Source organism: Patiria miniata, unplaced genomic scaffold (genome assembly GCF_015706575.1).
Source record: "Patiria miniata isolate m_02_andy unplaced genomic scaffold, ASM1570657v1 HiC_scaffold_9, whole genome shotgun sequence".
NCBI classification, from domain to species: domain Eukaryota; kingdom Metazoa; phylum Echinodermata; class Asteroidea; order Valvatida; family Asterinidae; genus Patiria; species Patiria miniata.
The window spans coordinates 494,680-506,923 of record NW_024037076.1 but is presented as its reverse complement, the minus strand read 5'-3'; the positions used below and the strand labels follow the sequence as shown (position 1 = coordinate 506,923).

Genomic DNA, 12,244 nt, shown 5'->3' with positions numbered 1-12,244 from the left:
TAGCGTTTGAAAATAGTACAGACATTTACGGTCCAGCGCCCTCTAGCGTTTCAAAATAGTACAGAACATTTGCGGTCTCTCAGAATAGCGCCCTCTAGCAAAGCATGAGCGAAGAACATCTCTCAGAATAGCGCCCGCTAGCGTTTGAAAATGGTAAGACATTTACTGTCTCTCAGAATAGCGCCCTCCAGCGTTTGAATTAGTACAGACAAATAACAATTCAAGATGGCAGCCTCCATGGAACGGAATGTGATGTGGTTCGGAGCGGAAATATTAAGCACGTTTTGACAGGTTTTCTGAATACAAATGTAAACTTGAATAGTTAAACATCGTTAATTTATTACTTTTGTTTTAAATTTTGTTACTTTTGAGTGGATAGAAATGAATTTTGAACCAGAAATCGCACTTTTTCAAGCCAGTTTTTACTGCCCGGAAATTGAAAATGGCTTGGCAGAACATGACGAATACATTACCACGGAGGCCGGGAAAAGACGGCGGGGGAAAGTCAACATCACTGCAGTCTGCCACGCAGTGAGAGAGATAATTCATGGTCTGGAGGGAGAACGCACAGAGGCTGAGAAATGTCACTGGAACTTTAAACTCCACGCCATTTTGTTTTGCAAGTTGCTCGAGAGAAGAAGAAAAAAAGAAGAAAATGCGGCAGAGGAAAAGTCTTGGTCCGAGGATTGCAACGATTGCTTGCTTGAATACTTTGAGGGAGTTTCAAGGGCGCTACCCAACGATGTCGACCTGAGTCTGTATCTTGATGTGGCCAACACCTTCAAATGGGGACAGCTTTGTGCCCAGGTAGGCGCTAGAATTAATTGCAAATATTGCAAAAACGAAATTGAAATTTTTATGGATGTGGACAATTTTATGGAAATAACATATTTTGGATAATAAAAAATCCCACTTTGTAAAAAAAAAGCGTAAGAATGAGTTTACACATATTTTTGAAGACAATAGGCCCTATATATTCTTTCGCATCATGTTGTATATTCTTATTTCAAGAGTTAAATTTAATTGGCCATTTTTAAATCAAGATCACTAAAATGTGAAGCAAGAAACTCCATAATGGTACCTACTCTGTTGACTGTTGTTTGTTCTTCTGTTGGTGCATTTTCTAACACTTAAGTACATGGTAAATTTACTCTTTTAATTGATTAGTTTTGTTCCAATTGTAACAAACTGATTTTTTTTTTCATTGTCTTTCATTATGCTTTTCAGGTACTCTGTTCTCTGGATTATAAAATGGCAGCTGAACTTTTGGAAGAAATTGTCGCAGAGTGTATCAAAATGAACTCCCTTAATCTTCTTGTTTTCATCCTGATAAGCTCGCTCATGCCATCGCCTCGTGATCGTGGAAACAGCTCAACTAGAAAGAGACCAGAAATTGGCGACAAAAATATCCACAGTCAGACGAGGTTGAAGTCAACCAATACTTCTGAAAGTCCAACAGCATTTCACAGACACGTGATATCGTCCTGCGAACAGATCTGTAAGCTCCAGTCCAAAATTCAGATCAAGAATCTAAGATTTCACGTCATCCAAGCCTTGGCAGTCTGCCTGAACAATTTGACTTCCGAACTCAAACTCAAGGATGGAAACCACGACGTCAAGTTTCACTCGGACAATTCAAACTACTGTGAAAGTATTACAGCAGTTGCACAGAAACACAGGCAGAATGATCCAAACTTCTCCAGTGCAATATACAAACTACATCTTCTTTGCTTGTCAGATTCTCGAAACTGCACTGGTGTTTTTGATCAGTGGGATACAATGTCGCATGAGCCGCAGAGAAACTGTGACGAAGACGATGCGCAGTCACTTGAGAAACGCGAACTCGCGTGTGTCGCAGTCACGAAGATTGTATACACTCTTCATTGCCTGCTGACTGTTGATTGGGAAGATTTCTTTGTAGATAAATGCAATACAAATACCCCAGACCCTGAAGACTTCAGGTCATTGCTAAAGGACAAAGAAGTGAACCAAGACGTTCTCCTTGCATGTCTTGCCACAGATGTCTGTAATATTCTGAACAGAGTTGCTCGATATTTTGGTCAAAATTTGCAATTGCCCGTTACGGAACAAACCCTCAATGACATTGAGTTGATGAAGCGACAGTGCAGTGAGGTTGAAGCACATTTGTCTCAGGTACTAGATGAGGACGTGCTATTGGCTGAGAAGTTAACTGTTGCTATGGAGATGGATAGAGAGGCCAATGAACAGAGAGAACACATGTGGCTTTTGGAGGCCATCAGAAGAGTGGACGAAAGACTGGAAGGATACGAAGGTTTGGCCAGAAGATTGTTTTGTCATTAATAAGGCTTGTTTTATTTTTTTAAGTGAATCACAAGCCAAATCACAAGTCAATCACAGGCCAACCAAAAGTGAATCACAAGTCAGTCATAAATCAATCACTAGCCAATCACAAGCCAATTACAAGTCAATCACAAATCAATCACAAGTCAATTACAAGTCAATCACAAGCCAATCACAAGTCAATCACAGGCCAATCACAAGTCAATTACAAGCCAATCACAAGAAAATTACAATCCAATCACACGCCAATCACAAGTCAATCACAAGCCAATTACAAGCCGATCACAAGTCAATCACACGCCAATCACTTGTCAATCACAAGTTTCATTGATTACTTGTGAATTTACAACCACTTCTAAAGGTTGCCTTTATTTTTGTTACAAATTGTGTAGATGATCTCGGCCAGTTGCTGTCAGCCAGCAACCAGTGGGAGGAGGATTCATGGATGGAATGTCTGGAGCGGAACATCACAGCTTTGGCTGTCCCAAGGTGAGAACATACTCCTACTGGCACACCAAAAATGTTTTTATTCAAAATATTTGACAGTTGTGTACTTTCTTGATGATTACATTTGATTTCATTCTCTTCTCTTTTTTTAACAGATTCACGGAGCAACTGATTGGCGTTGCCATGGCAATGGACGAAAGAAAACTTGCTAGCGATGTCATCCAAAGAGTTTTAAAGGTTGGTGTTAGCAATTTTGCAACGCCTTTTATAAAATTGCAACAATGAGAAGTGAAAAAATATATCAATCAATTTTTGTTGTAATTTCAGATCCTTGGAAATAATGCAGTTGAAGGTGATCTTTTTTTTTTCTTCAAAAGCTAATGGCTAATTCAAACACAGTAGCTATCTCTGCACTGCACAGTGCCTGGGTGGAAAGGACAGTGTGAAATGGGGAAAAGTGTCTTGCCCAAGGACACACATCCTCGTGCCTCACAACACCAAAGACTAGACTCAAGCTCGCAATCTACAGAATTACCTACAGATCTCAGCCATGAAATGTAAATGTAGTTTTATTGACACCATGTTCAATATCTACAGGATTAATTTTGTGGAAAGAGGGCAGGGTTTTGATTTTTGAGGGAAATTATTGGGTAAAAACGACGACGAGACTATGCAGCGACAAACGCGCACCCTGACAAAAAAAGCTGTGTGAGTGTGTCGATCCACACAGTTGCTACTAGAATATCAGGTTAAAAAAGTCACATTTTTTCCCAAAAAGCTGTTCAAAATAAACAGAAAAATAGGGTCAATATAGTAAAAAGAAGATGCCTGAGGTTGCAAACGTCATTTTGGAGCGGCAAAATCTTTTTAAGAACCAAAAAGACTATAGGTATCCTATAAACTCCACAATCCCCATACATAGAACATACATCTCTTTATTTTCAAGCGTTTTTTGAATCATTTTAATTTGGAATATCAATCTTATCAAATTCTTTGTTGTTTTGTTTTCTTTTCCAATCAGGTCCTTCTCGCTAGCTACTCGACCCTTCCCTTCCCCCTTCAGAACAAGCTCCGTGATCGCCTGTGGAGCTATCCCGCTGGAGTGTCGGTCTTCGCCAGGCACGACGCTGGTGGTTTTGAGCGCGAGTCCACCAGCGCGTTCAACAGGCTGGTCAGTCTGGCACGGGGCCAAGAAAACACAGAGGTCAGAGTTCAGACCTTTGTAGAGGCTCTTCCCTTTCCAGCTGGACACAAATAAAACTCAATTTTGAGGGTCAAATGTCTTCAGTGAAAACAGTTTTTTTAAGTAAAATGTGTTCAATATTGGCATGATCTGCTAAAAATGTTACAAAGTTACATAATATTGTTACAAAATTAATATCACACTTTTTTTTATAGATTGACAGTCATGTAGAGTTGTCTCAAAGATTATTGCAAAGATTTTTTTTTCCATTTTTGAAGTTTCACCAATAGACCTGCTGTTTTTTAATTGCTTTTTAAATTTGTCTTAGCAGTATGAAAATTATTTGCCTTTGAATGAGATGTCGAACCAAGAAAAAAAGATTCAACCAACATTTAGTCATTTGATTATTTCTTCACAAAATTCACAATTATTGGCTGCCAGACAATAATTTGGCTTTAATTAATACCAAAAAATCAGATAGATTTGGTTTATTTAAATTCATTTATTTGTTACATATTTTATTTTTTATCCAATTTTTTTTCTCTGTGTGTTTAGGTTCTGACTGCCGTGTCCTGCCTGGCCTTGCAGTGTCCAGTCAAAACCCTCAGGTTAGGGGTCAGTCGAGCGGTGTCTAACGCCGCAGTGTGCCAAGCAGTGTGTCAGGTAAGGAACAAGCAGGGCACTAGACTAAGCTGTTCCATTTCATTGGTATTTCTGAAACCACGGCTTCATCTCCAGGCGTTGGCTTGGCGACTCTGGCTCACAATTCAGTTCACACTGACATATTTTCGAAACCATGGCTGTCTCCAGCTTCGGCTCAGCATGGTTGAAGTTCTGCTTTAAGGGATTTAAAGAACATTTCCATTTGGTTTGGATACTATGGCTTCCAAATGATGATGAATGCCAAGTTTGAAGGCATGGCCAAGTTTTCGAAAAGGCCCCGATGGTCTAAGTGCATGAACTAAAGAGGGCGCTGTGTAGCCTCATAATAAAATGTGCACTATAGACTGGTTTCTGGACACTGTTGTGTTCTAGAGTCATTAGGAAGTGGATGGGAACCAATCTAGAGTGTGTTTCAGTTCATACATGGGGCCAATGCGTTACTCGGGTACAATATTGGCTTCATACACGAACTCTAGGGGGCGGTATGCAACCGAGCAACAAGGAGCAAGTTTGATCTGTAACTTTGAGCAAGTTTTGACGAAGACCATTAGTCAACTAGTTTTGATTCATGATGTGACTTAAGCCTGCGCACTTATAGCAACGTGCGAATGCCTCTATAGTCATGCGCTGGTCAAAACGTCAACGTAAAAAATCTTCATCCTGGCTCCCCGCTGTGCTTGATAATGCGCATGGCTGATTACCAGTGATGGAACCGTGCCATGGGCTCTGGTTCCAAAAAGTCGACTAGAGTAGTCCAAACATACAGCATTTGAGTGAAGTTAGTCAAACTACGGTTAACTATAGTCCTTGCCTGAACTTTCTCTGGAATGAAATATTTCTCTTGGTTTTCTTGATGCCCCTGAGTACAGGTCTTGCAGGCTATGCCCTCCCTGGCCACGTTCCAACAACGAGCAGATAACTGGCCCCTGCTTTGTCACCTGATCCAGGACGCCATGGCAACACTGGCCACAACACCCAGCGAAGAGGCCAACCTCCTACAGCTGGTCACTGTGCTACTGCAGGTGAGATTCTATGTGCACTTCTTCGAATGCCACATCATGTCCAATGATATTTTCATCATCTGAAATCTGAATTCAGTCTTGAAAAACAAGGTTTTTACCATTTTCTCACTGATTGTTAGATAGAACATGAACAATTAATTTACTGCAAATCGTCTTTCCCCATATTTCAGCCCTTCAAACCTTTTCTGGATCCCCAATGTCCATTTTGGATGCCCCCCGTCCTTCCTGCCGAAGCTTTTGCTCAACTCTGCATCCTTCCGAACCTCCGTACCGACACAACAGCGACAGACAATCGAAGCCATCTCATCATGGTCTTGAAGTTCCTAAAAGAGGTTGTCAATCTTCAAGAAACTCGGACACAGATAAGCAACACGTCCGTCTTTGGGACGTCCGCGTTTCCCATCATGCTTTGCCTCTGCCAGCTCCTGGATAGCGGTCGTGTGTTGTGGGGCGGCGTTGTCACGACGACACCGAAAGCCGAGGTCAAGGAAGCTGTGCAAGGCCTCCTGGGAAGGATGGGGAGGATCGCCATGACGATGCCTGGTAAGGTGTGGTGTTGCAAGGTCAAAGGGCAACATGATGATTTGCATTTCATTTGCATTTCATCTGCACTTCATGTGCATTTAATTTGCATCAAATTCTCATTCTTTTACATTTCATTTGCATGTCATTTTCATGTCATTTGCCGGTAATTTGCATTCATAAGCATTTCAATTATATTTCATGTGCATTCATTTGCATGTCATTTGTGTATTTCATTTGCACTTCATTTGCATTTAATTTGCATCAAATTCTCATTCTTTTACATTTCATTTGCATGTCATTTTCATGTCATTTGCCGGTAATTTGCATTCATAAGCATTTCAATTATATTTCATGTGCATTCATTTGCATGTCATTTGTGTATTTCATTTGCACTTCATTTGCAATTTATTTGCATGTTATTTGCATTTCCGTTGCATTTCATTCAAATTCAATGGGCTGCCTGCACAAGTGAAATGTTTGCAATATTTCCATTTTCAGGCGATGCTGAAAGAGAACGTGGCATATCTTGGCTCATCAACCGTGTCGCGTCAACGCTGCACTGGTCAACCACACTCACATTACAGGAGTCACTACCAGATTGCCTACAACACCAAAAGAGGGTAAGGACTAGCCGTAATTTCAAATCTCAAGCCTTAAAAAAATAATAAATGGAATGCTACAGTTCCTAAGGGACCGTGACCATTCAGCCCCGGTATGAAAAGGGCCCCCCTGTAAGCTCGTCCCCTCCCAAGAAGTCCTCTCATACCGTCCCAGCTACCGGCCTAGGAGCTGGTCCGGTTGCTAATCAGGAACTCCTCTATCCTGGGGTCTATTGTTTGCAAGTATTGACACATGTAATATATCCCAGAAGAAACCTGCTTGTGGTTTTCATCTCTCAGCGCTAAACAATAGAACACTTTCGTCGGCACAGATCAAAACCCCTGCCATGTGGTTTCGCGCACAATGGGACCGTAAATTACCAAGGCGTTTGGAAGTATTTTATCTTTAATCCGGTAAATCTGCTATTGTTCTGCTCTGGACGTTCTCTGACAGGCAATAAATTGATGCGCCTGACTGACTTCAAAACTTCTGGTCAGACAGGACCATGTACCGGACGAGACTGGGCTGAAGACCGGACTGGCTCTGAACCGGGTACCAGGGGGCCATTTTCATACCAGGGCTGAATGGTCACGGTCCCTAAATTTATTTTCCAATTGCCTCGGTCCCCCTGGACGTCTGAAGGCCCCCCCCCCCTTTTTCCTGACAGTTACCTGAAGATCCGCCCCTGGTGCACCACGATAACCAGAAATGCAATATTTGTATGTTTTTTTAATAAGTAGTCCAAATAATTAACAACGTTCGTACAAAAATTGTGACTGGCGTGCATTCTTGAGAGTTTAAGTAAAACTTTGATAAACGCATTTCTTGATTAACTTTTCTCAAATGCTGTTCTCCATACAAAGAAACCAAGTCTTTAATAGTCGCTTCATACTCGGCACGAAAGGGAGCACGATTTATACAAATCTGTGTCGTAACGGCAAGTTTTTTTGCGCTGCGATTCCACAAAAGTTGAAGACATTTCAATTTTCCGAATGTTTCTTGATGTTACATTCACTTTGCATTTGTGACCACGTGAATAATAAACTTTTCTTTTCATTTTTATATTGTTTATATAGCTCATGCCAGAGAGTATAATCAACATGTGCAGTTTGCCTGATTCCGAGTGGTCTGCAACACCATCCAACAAGAACCCACAGAGTGAGTTCCTGTTTAAAGAGGTTTCTCTTTGTCAAAAAAAAACAGTGGCACATCCAGTGGAAAAAGAAATTGGCTAGGAACATTTTTGGAATTACCACAAAGACAAGTCTTGCGGAAATCTGTCCCAGTTTGCGGACTGTTTATTTGCCTATAAGCAGTGAGGAGCCAGGCTGAAGTTTGGTCAGGCAGTAAGTAAACTTTTGTATAAAGACATAGTTTAAAATTTCACTGGATATGTTTGTTTGATGTCTCATTCAAAATTGAACAACTTTTATATTGCTAGGAAAACTGCAATTGAGAAAAACAATCTTCTTTTTTTCTTTTTTTTAGTTAAACTCGAATGCATCTTTAAACACCAGGATTTCATGTGCAATTTGTACCCAACATGAGCGACTACACATTAATGTACCGGTACTAATGTTTTGCTCATTATTTTTCCCATTTCAGAGGCAATATCTCTGTGTGACCATATGATTGAGTTACTTCTCTGCTGTCGCGTATCTGACAGATTAGCCAACATCTTGAGCGAGGTTAGTTTGCGAAGAAAACAAAGACAAAAATCAACTACGTACTATGAGTTTCTATTAAACGTACATTTCCTTTTAACTCGTAAATTTGAAAAATTAATTCTGCTTTAAGTGAAAAATCATTGTTAAGCGTAACAGAAAATTGAGTGCCGACAGTAAGCCTATTTCACAAGTTTGGTTTAAAGGGTAACGTAGATTGCAGCTATCCAAAAAGTATCTTACAAAAATTATTTTGAAAAAGCTTTCTTGGTTTAAAGATGACACTAAAGTCCCTGTGAAAGTGTTCCTTCTGGCATGCAGTCATTTTGAAGAAAATAACAAAAGAAGGCCATTTCCAAAGATGTGTCAAGTGACACATTTTTGGAAATTTCCGTGAATCTGCCCACATGCATTCTGATTTGTAGTGGGTTTGCAATTGTGCGAATCCGTGAATGGGTGACGACCGGCTGAATGAGAATCATGTCCCGAATGCTGATTTCAGATTGTGTCACGAGAGGGCGCAATTCCAAATATGACTCCGCAACTTTGGAATTGGAATCGAGATCAAAAATATTGTGTTTATGTATGTTATGTTTTCTTGAAATATGCAGCATTCACAGAGCTAAAACTTCATCAGGTTTAGTTATTAAGCATCCGTCTTTAGATTTTGAGCGCTTTCGTTGGTTCCAACAAGAAAAATCACAAATTACGAGTGGTTTACTCTACCTAATTTCTTAGTGAAATTTTGCCTTAGCCATCCTACACATATTCAAATCTCATTTCTGGTTTTTTTGTATTCAGAGCATTCTACTGCCAGAGGGAACATCAAACGACAGTTTCTTGGAGGCGCTCACGTTGGCTCTTGTCCAAGTCCTGCCCCAGAGCATCATGGGGGAGTGGCAATGCATCATGGGAATGCTGGCGCAACTTTTGACCAGTGGAGTCCTCTGGATTCCGTACAGCGCACGATACGTGACGGAACTACCCATGGTGAACATCGGAGGTAGGGGGAAAATATTTCCTTATTGTAAGGGTTTCAAACTTCCCACACCCCAAGCACGCAACCTTCCCCCACCCCAGCCCCACCCCACCCCCCCCCCACCCCACCCCACCCCCTCCCCCCCCCACCCACCCCACCCCACCCCCACCCCCTCCCTCCCCCCACCCCACCCCCTCTGTTGTCAGACACTGTTTAGCCCCTCCATTAAAGGTAATATACAACATTTACGTTTGCTGTGATTTTCAGAAGTGGATGGGTTTGGGGGCCAGTATTTTATGGCAAATATTGTTACACTGACCCGTTTAAAGTTTTGTGTTCATAGATGCTGGGGAAAAAAGAAATGCTGTTCTTGTGGTCTGGTTCCCTGACCCTACTTCAGACAAAATGGAACAATTTATATACATTGGGGAATTGTCAGGTCAGGGAACCAGTCTAGCTGGATTGCACCTGTTCACAGATCTGTAATCAATTGCAAACAAAATGTAGAGAAACTATAAACTTGGTAAATTGAGGGCAGTAATTGAAAAACAAAAATCTTTTTTTTCCAACGATTGTTGGCCGACCATCTTTGGAAATTGGTAGAAAAATTCCACTTTTCTTGAAAATGACAGCACACCAGGTGTCATGATTTCACTTACAGTCAAGTAAGGTATTTCATAATAATTTAATAGTTTTGTTTTTTGCTTTTTGTCAAAAATTGTATACCTTTAACAGATCAGTTGAACCTTGCCTCAAAAGGTTTACAAAGGATTGAACAACATTTTTGATCTTGAAAACCTGATGAATATTCATTGTATATGCAGATTTCAGAGTCCATCTGGGCCAATCCCAACTCCTGCTCTCTGTGATGCAGGTCCTGATGAGCCCCTGCTGCCAAGACTGGGCAACCCCGCCTCTGCTGCATCATGTGACCCGTTGCTATGTTGGCACAATGCAGGTGAGAAACGACAAAACAAAAACAAAACCTACCGGTACTGGATTTGTAATTTTTTGAACCAGTCTTGCAACCACAGTGTGGCTTATTTTTACGTTGCACCATTTAAAAACTGACGTACATTTTTTCTTTTGCTGCCGGATAAAAAAAATATTTTAAGCTTCCATTGTAGAAATGGAGGATGCTAGATTCATTTACGGACGTAAGACAAAATGGGAAAATGAGTGCAAAATTCCCCCCTCTATTGCCGTACATGGTTCAGCTGTCTGGCGCCCTCTAAATATCATGCGCAGAGAAGTTATCCAAATTCGCATCTTTATAAGAGCTTCCACTTGTAAAGAAAATTTCCATATTTGAAAGAATTTTTTAACGTCCGAAGCAGAGGTCTCTGAAAAATGTATTAAAGCGAATGCAGATAATGACGCTGCTAAGCTTCGAAGAGACTTTCTTTTACAAAAAAATGAGAAATTAAGCAAGTAAGAAATATCCATTTTCGTTTTCTGTATGGATTAATAAAGTTACATATATTTTAAGGAAAAATGGGGAAAACCAAGAAAAATTCTAAGGAAATTTCAGGGAAAAAATATGCCAACCTTAGAAAATTCACTTTTGGAAGTTCGAAGCACTGATCTATATGAAGCATTTCGTAAAAGATGTGAAATCTGAAGGATAACTTTTAACCGGTTTTTACTTTTTATATACTGCAGCAACTTCTGTCCCAGATCTCGACCTCTGACCTTTCGGATCAACCGGGCTGCCTCTTTGTGATTGGCCAGTTCTTCTGCCACGCTTGCGATGTCCTTGGCTCCTTGCCAACGGACGAACTGAAGGAGCAGGTCTTCGTTCTGACTCTGGAATATTTATCGCAGATGGAGGAGATCACGTGCTCAGATTTTTCAAAGTTGCAACTGCGTTTCGAACGGACCAATCAGATTGAAGTTCTTGGAATTCTGGCCAATCAGAAAGTGGATGGTGATCAGAGGAGAACATTGTTACAGAAGATAAGTGGTCTCACACAAGGAAATTGACCATGAGATGACCAATCAAAGTGAAGGGCTACAAGTTTTGACCAATCAGAGCAAAGGGCTGGAAGTTCTGACCAATCAGAGTGAAGGGCTAGAACTTTCAACCAATCACAAATGAGCTGGTGTACAGAGAATTGGAGCTGGACATTGTATGGACCAATCAGAGAGAAGTCCATGAACTTTTGACCAATCAGAAATTGTCTTGTGACAACTGAGGATAATCCTACAAAAAATGAGCATTGAATGGACCAATCATAGAGTAGAGCACAAATTTTTGACCAATCATGTGCCAGAACAATCTTTAATCAAATCAAATACTTGATATCCCTGATAAAGTTGTAATGTAGAACACAAATCATTTACCAAAAATACAGAAACTTATATAATGTGCTCTTATTTATTTCAACACACTGCAAATTAAATGTGAAGGTATCTCTTTGCTTGAAAACTTGCATTAAAATGATATAGGTTTTAACAAAAAAGTAACATTCTGGAAAGAGAACTTGTATTTCAGTTTTGACAAAACCTGTATTGATGGAAACAAAATGCACTGTACCAATTGAATACTGTCAGAAGATTACGAATATAAAATGTATGATTTTTTTTCTTCAAACGGAGAACATTTTTTTAAAATTTCAATACAATTATTCAGTATGTGAGAGTTTGTTTGAATTGTATTTAATTTTCATTACATATACGTGTATTAACCATTTTTTGGTCAGGAAGATATAGAAATAAGACTTTTGCCCAAAAATCCAAATTCATGTTCGAACATAAAAAAAAATGTCGAATCACCTTCAAACTGCCCTGCCTGTTACTCCCTGTACTGCCCCAAACCACCCTGCCGGTTACTCCCTGT

General features: G+C 40.4%; 1 protein-coding gene across 1 annotated transcript; it reads left to right on the top strand.

Moving 5' to 3' along the window:
• The first annotated feature begins 37 nt into the window (after nucleotides 1-37).
• On the top strand, nucleotides 38-12,044 carry LOC119719975 (gem-associated protein 4-like). The gene is made up of 14 exons (XM_038189462.1): nucleotides 38-807; nucleotides 1,228-2,293; nucleotides 2,715-2,811; nucleotides 2,925-3,006; nucleotides 3,791-3,973; nucleotides 4,508-4,615; nucleotides 5,485-5,637; nucleotides 5,808-6,180; nucleotides 6,661-6,782; nucleotides 7,839-7,920; nucleotides 8,368-8,450; nucleotides 9,228-9,429; nucleotides 10,230-10,363; nucleotides 11,068-12,044. Exons 1-14 carry the CDS (start codon nucleotides 382-384, stop codon nucleotides 11,386-11,388), a joined length of 3,432 nt encoding a protein of 1,143 aa, XP_038045390.1. The 5' UTR covers nucleotides 38-381; the 3' UTR covers nucleotides 11,389-12,044.
• Nucleotides 12,045-12,244: the final 200 nt, after the last annotated feature.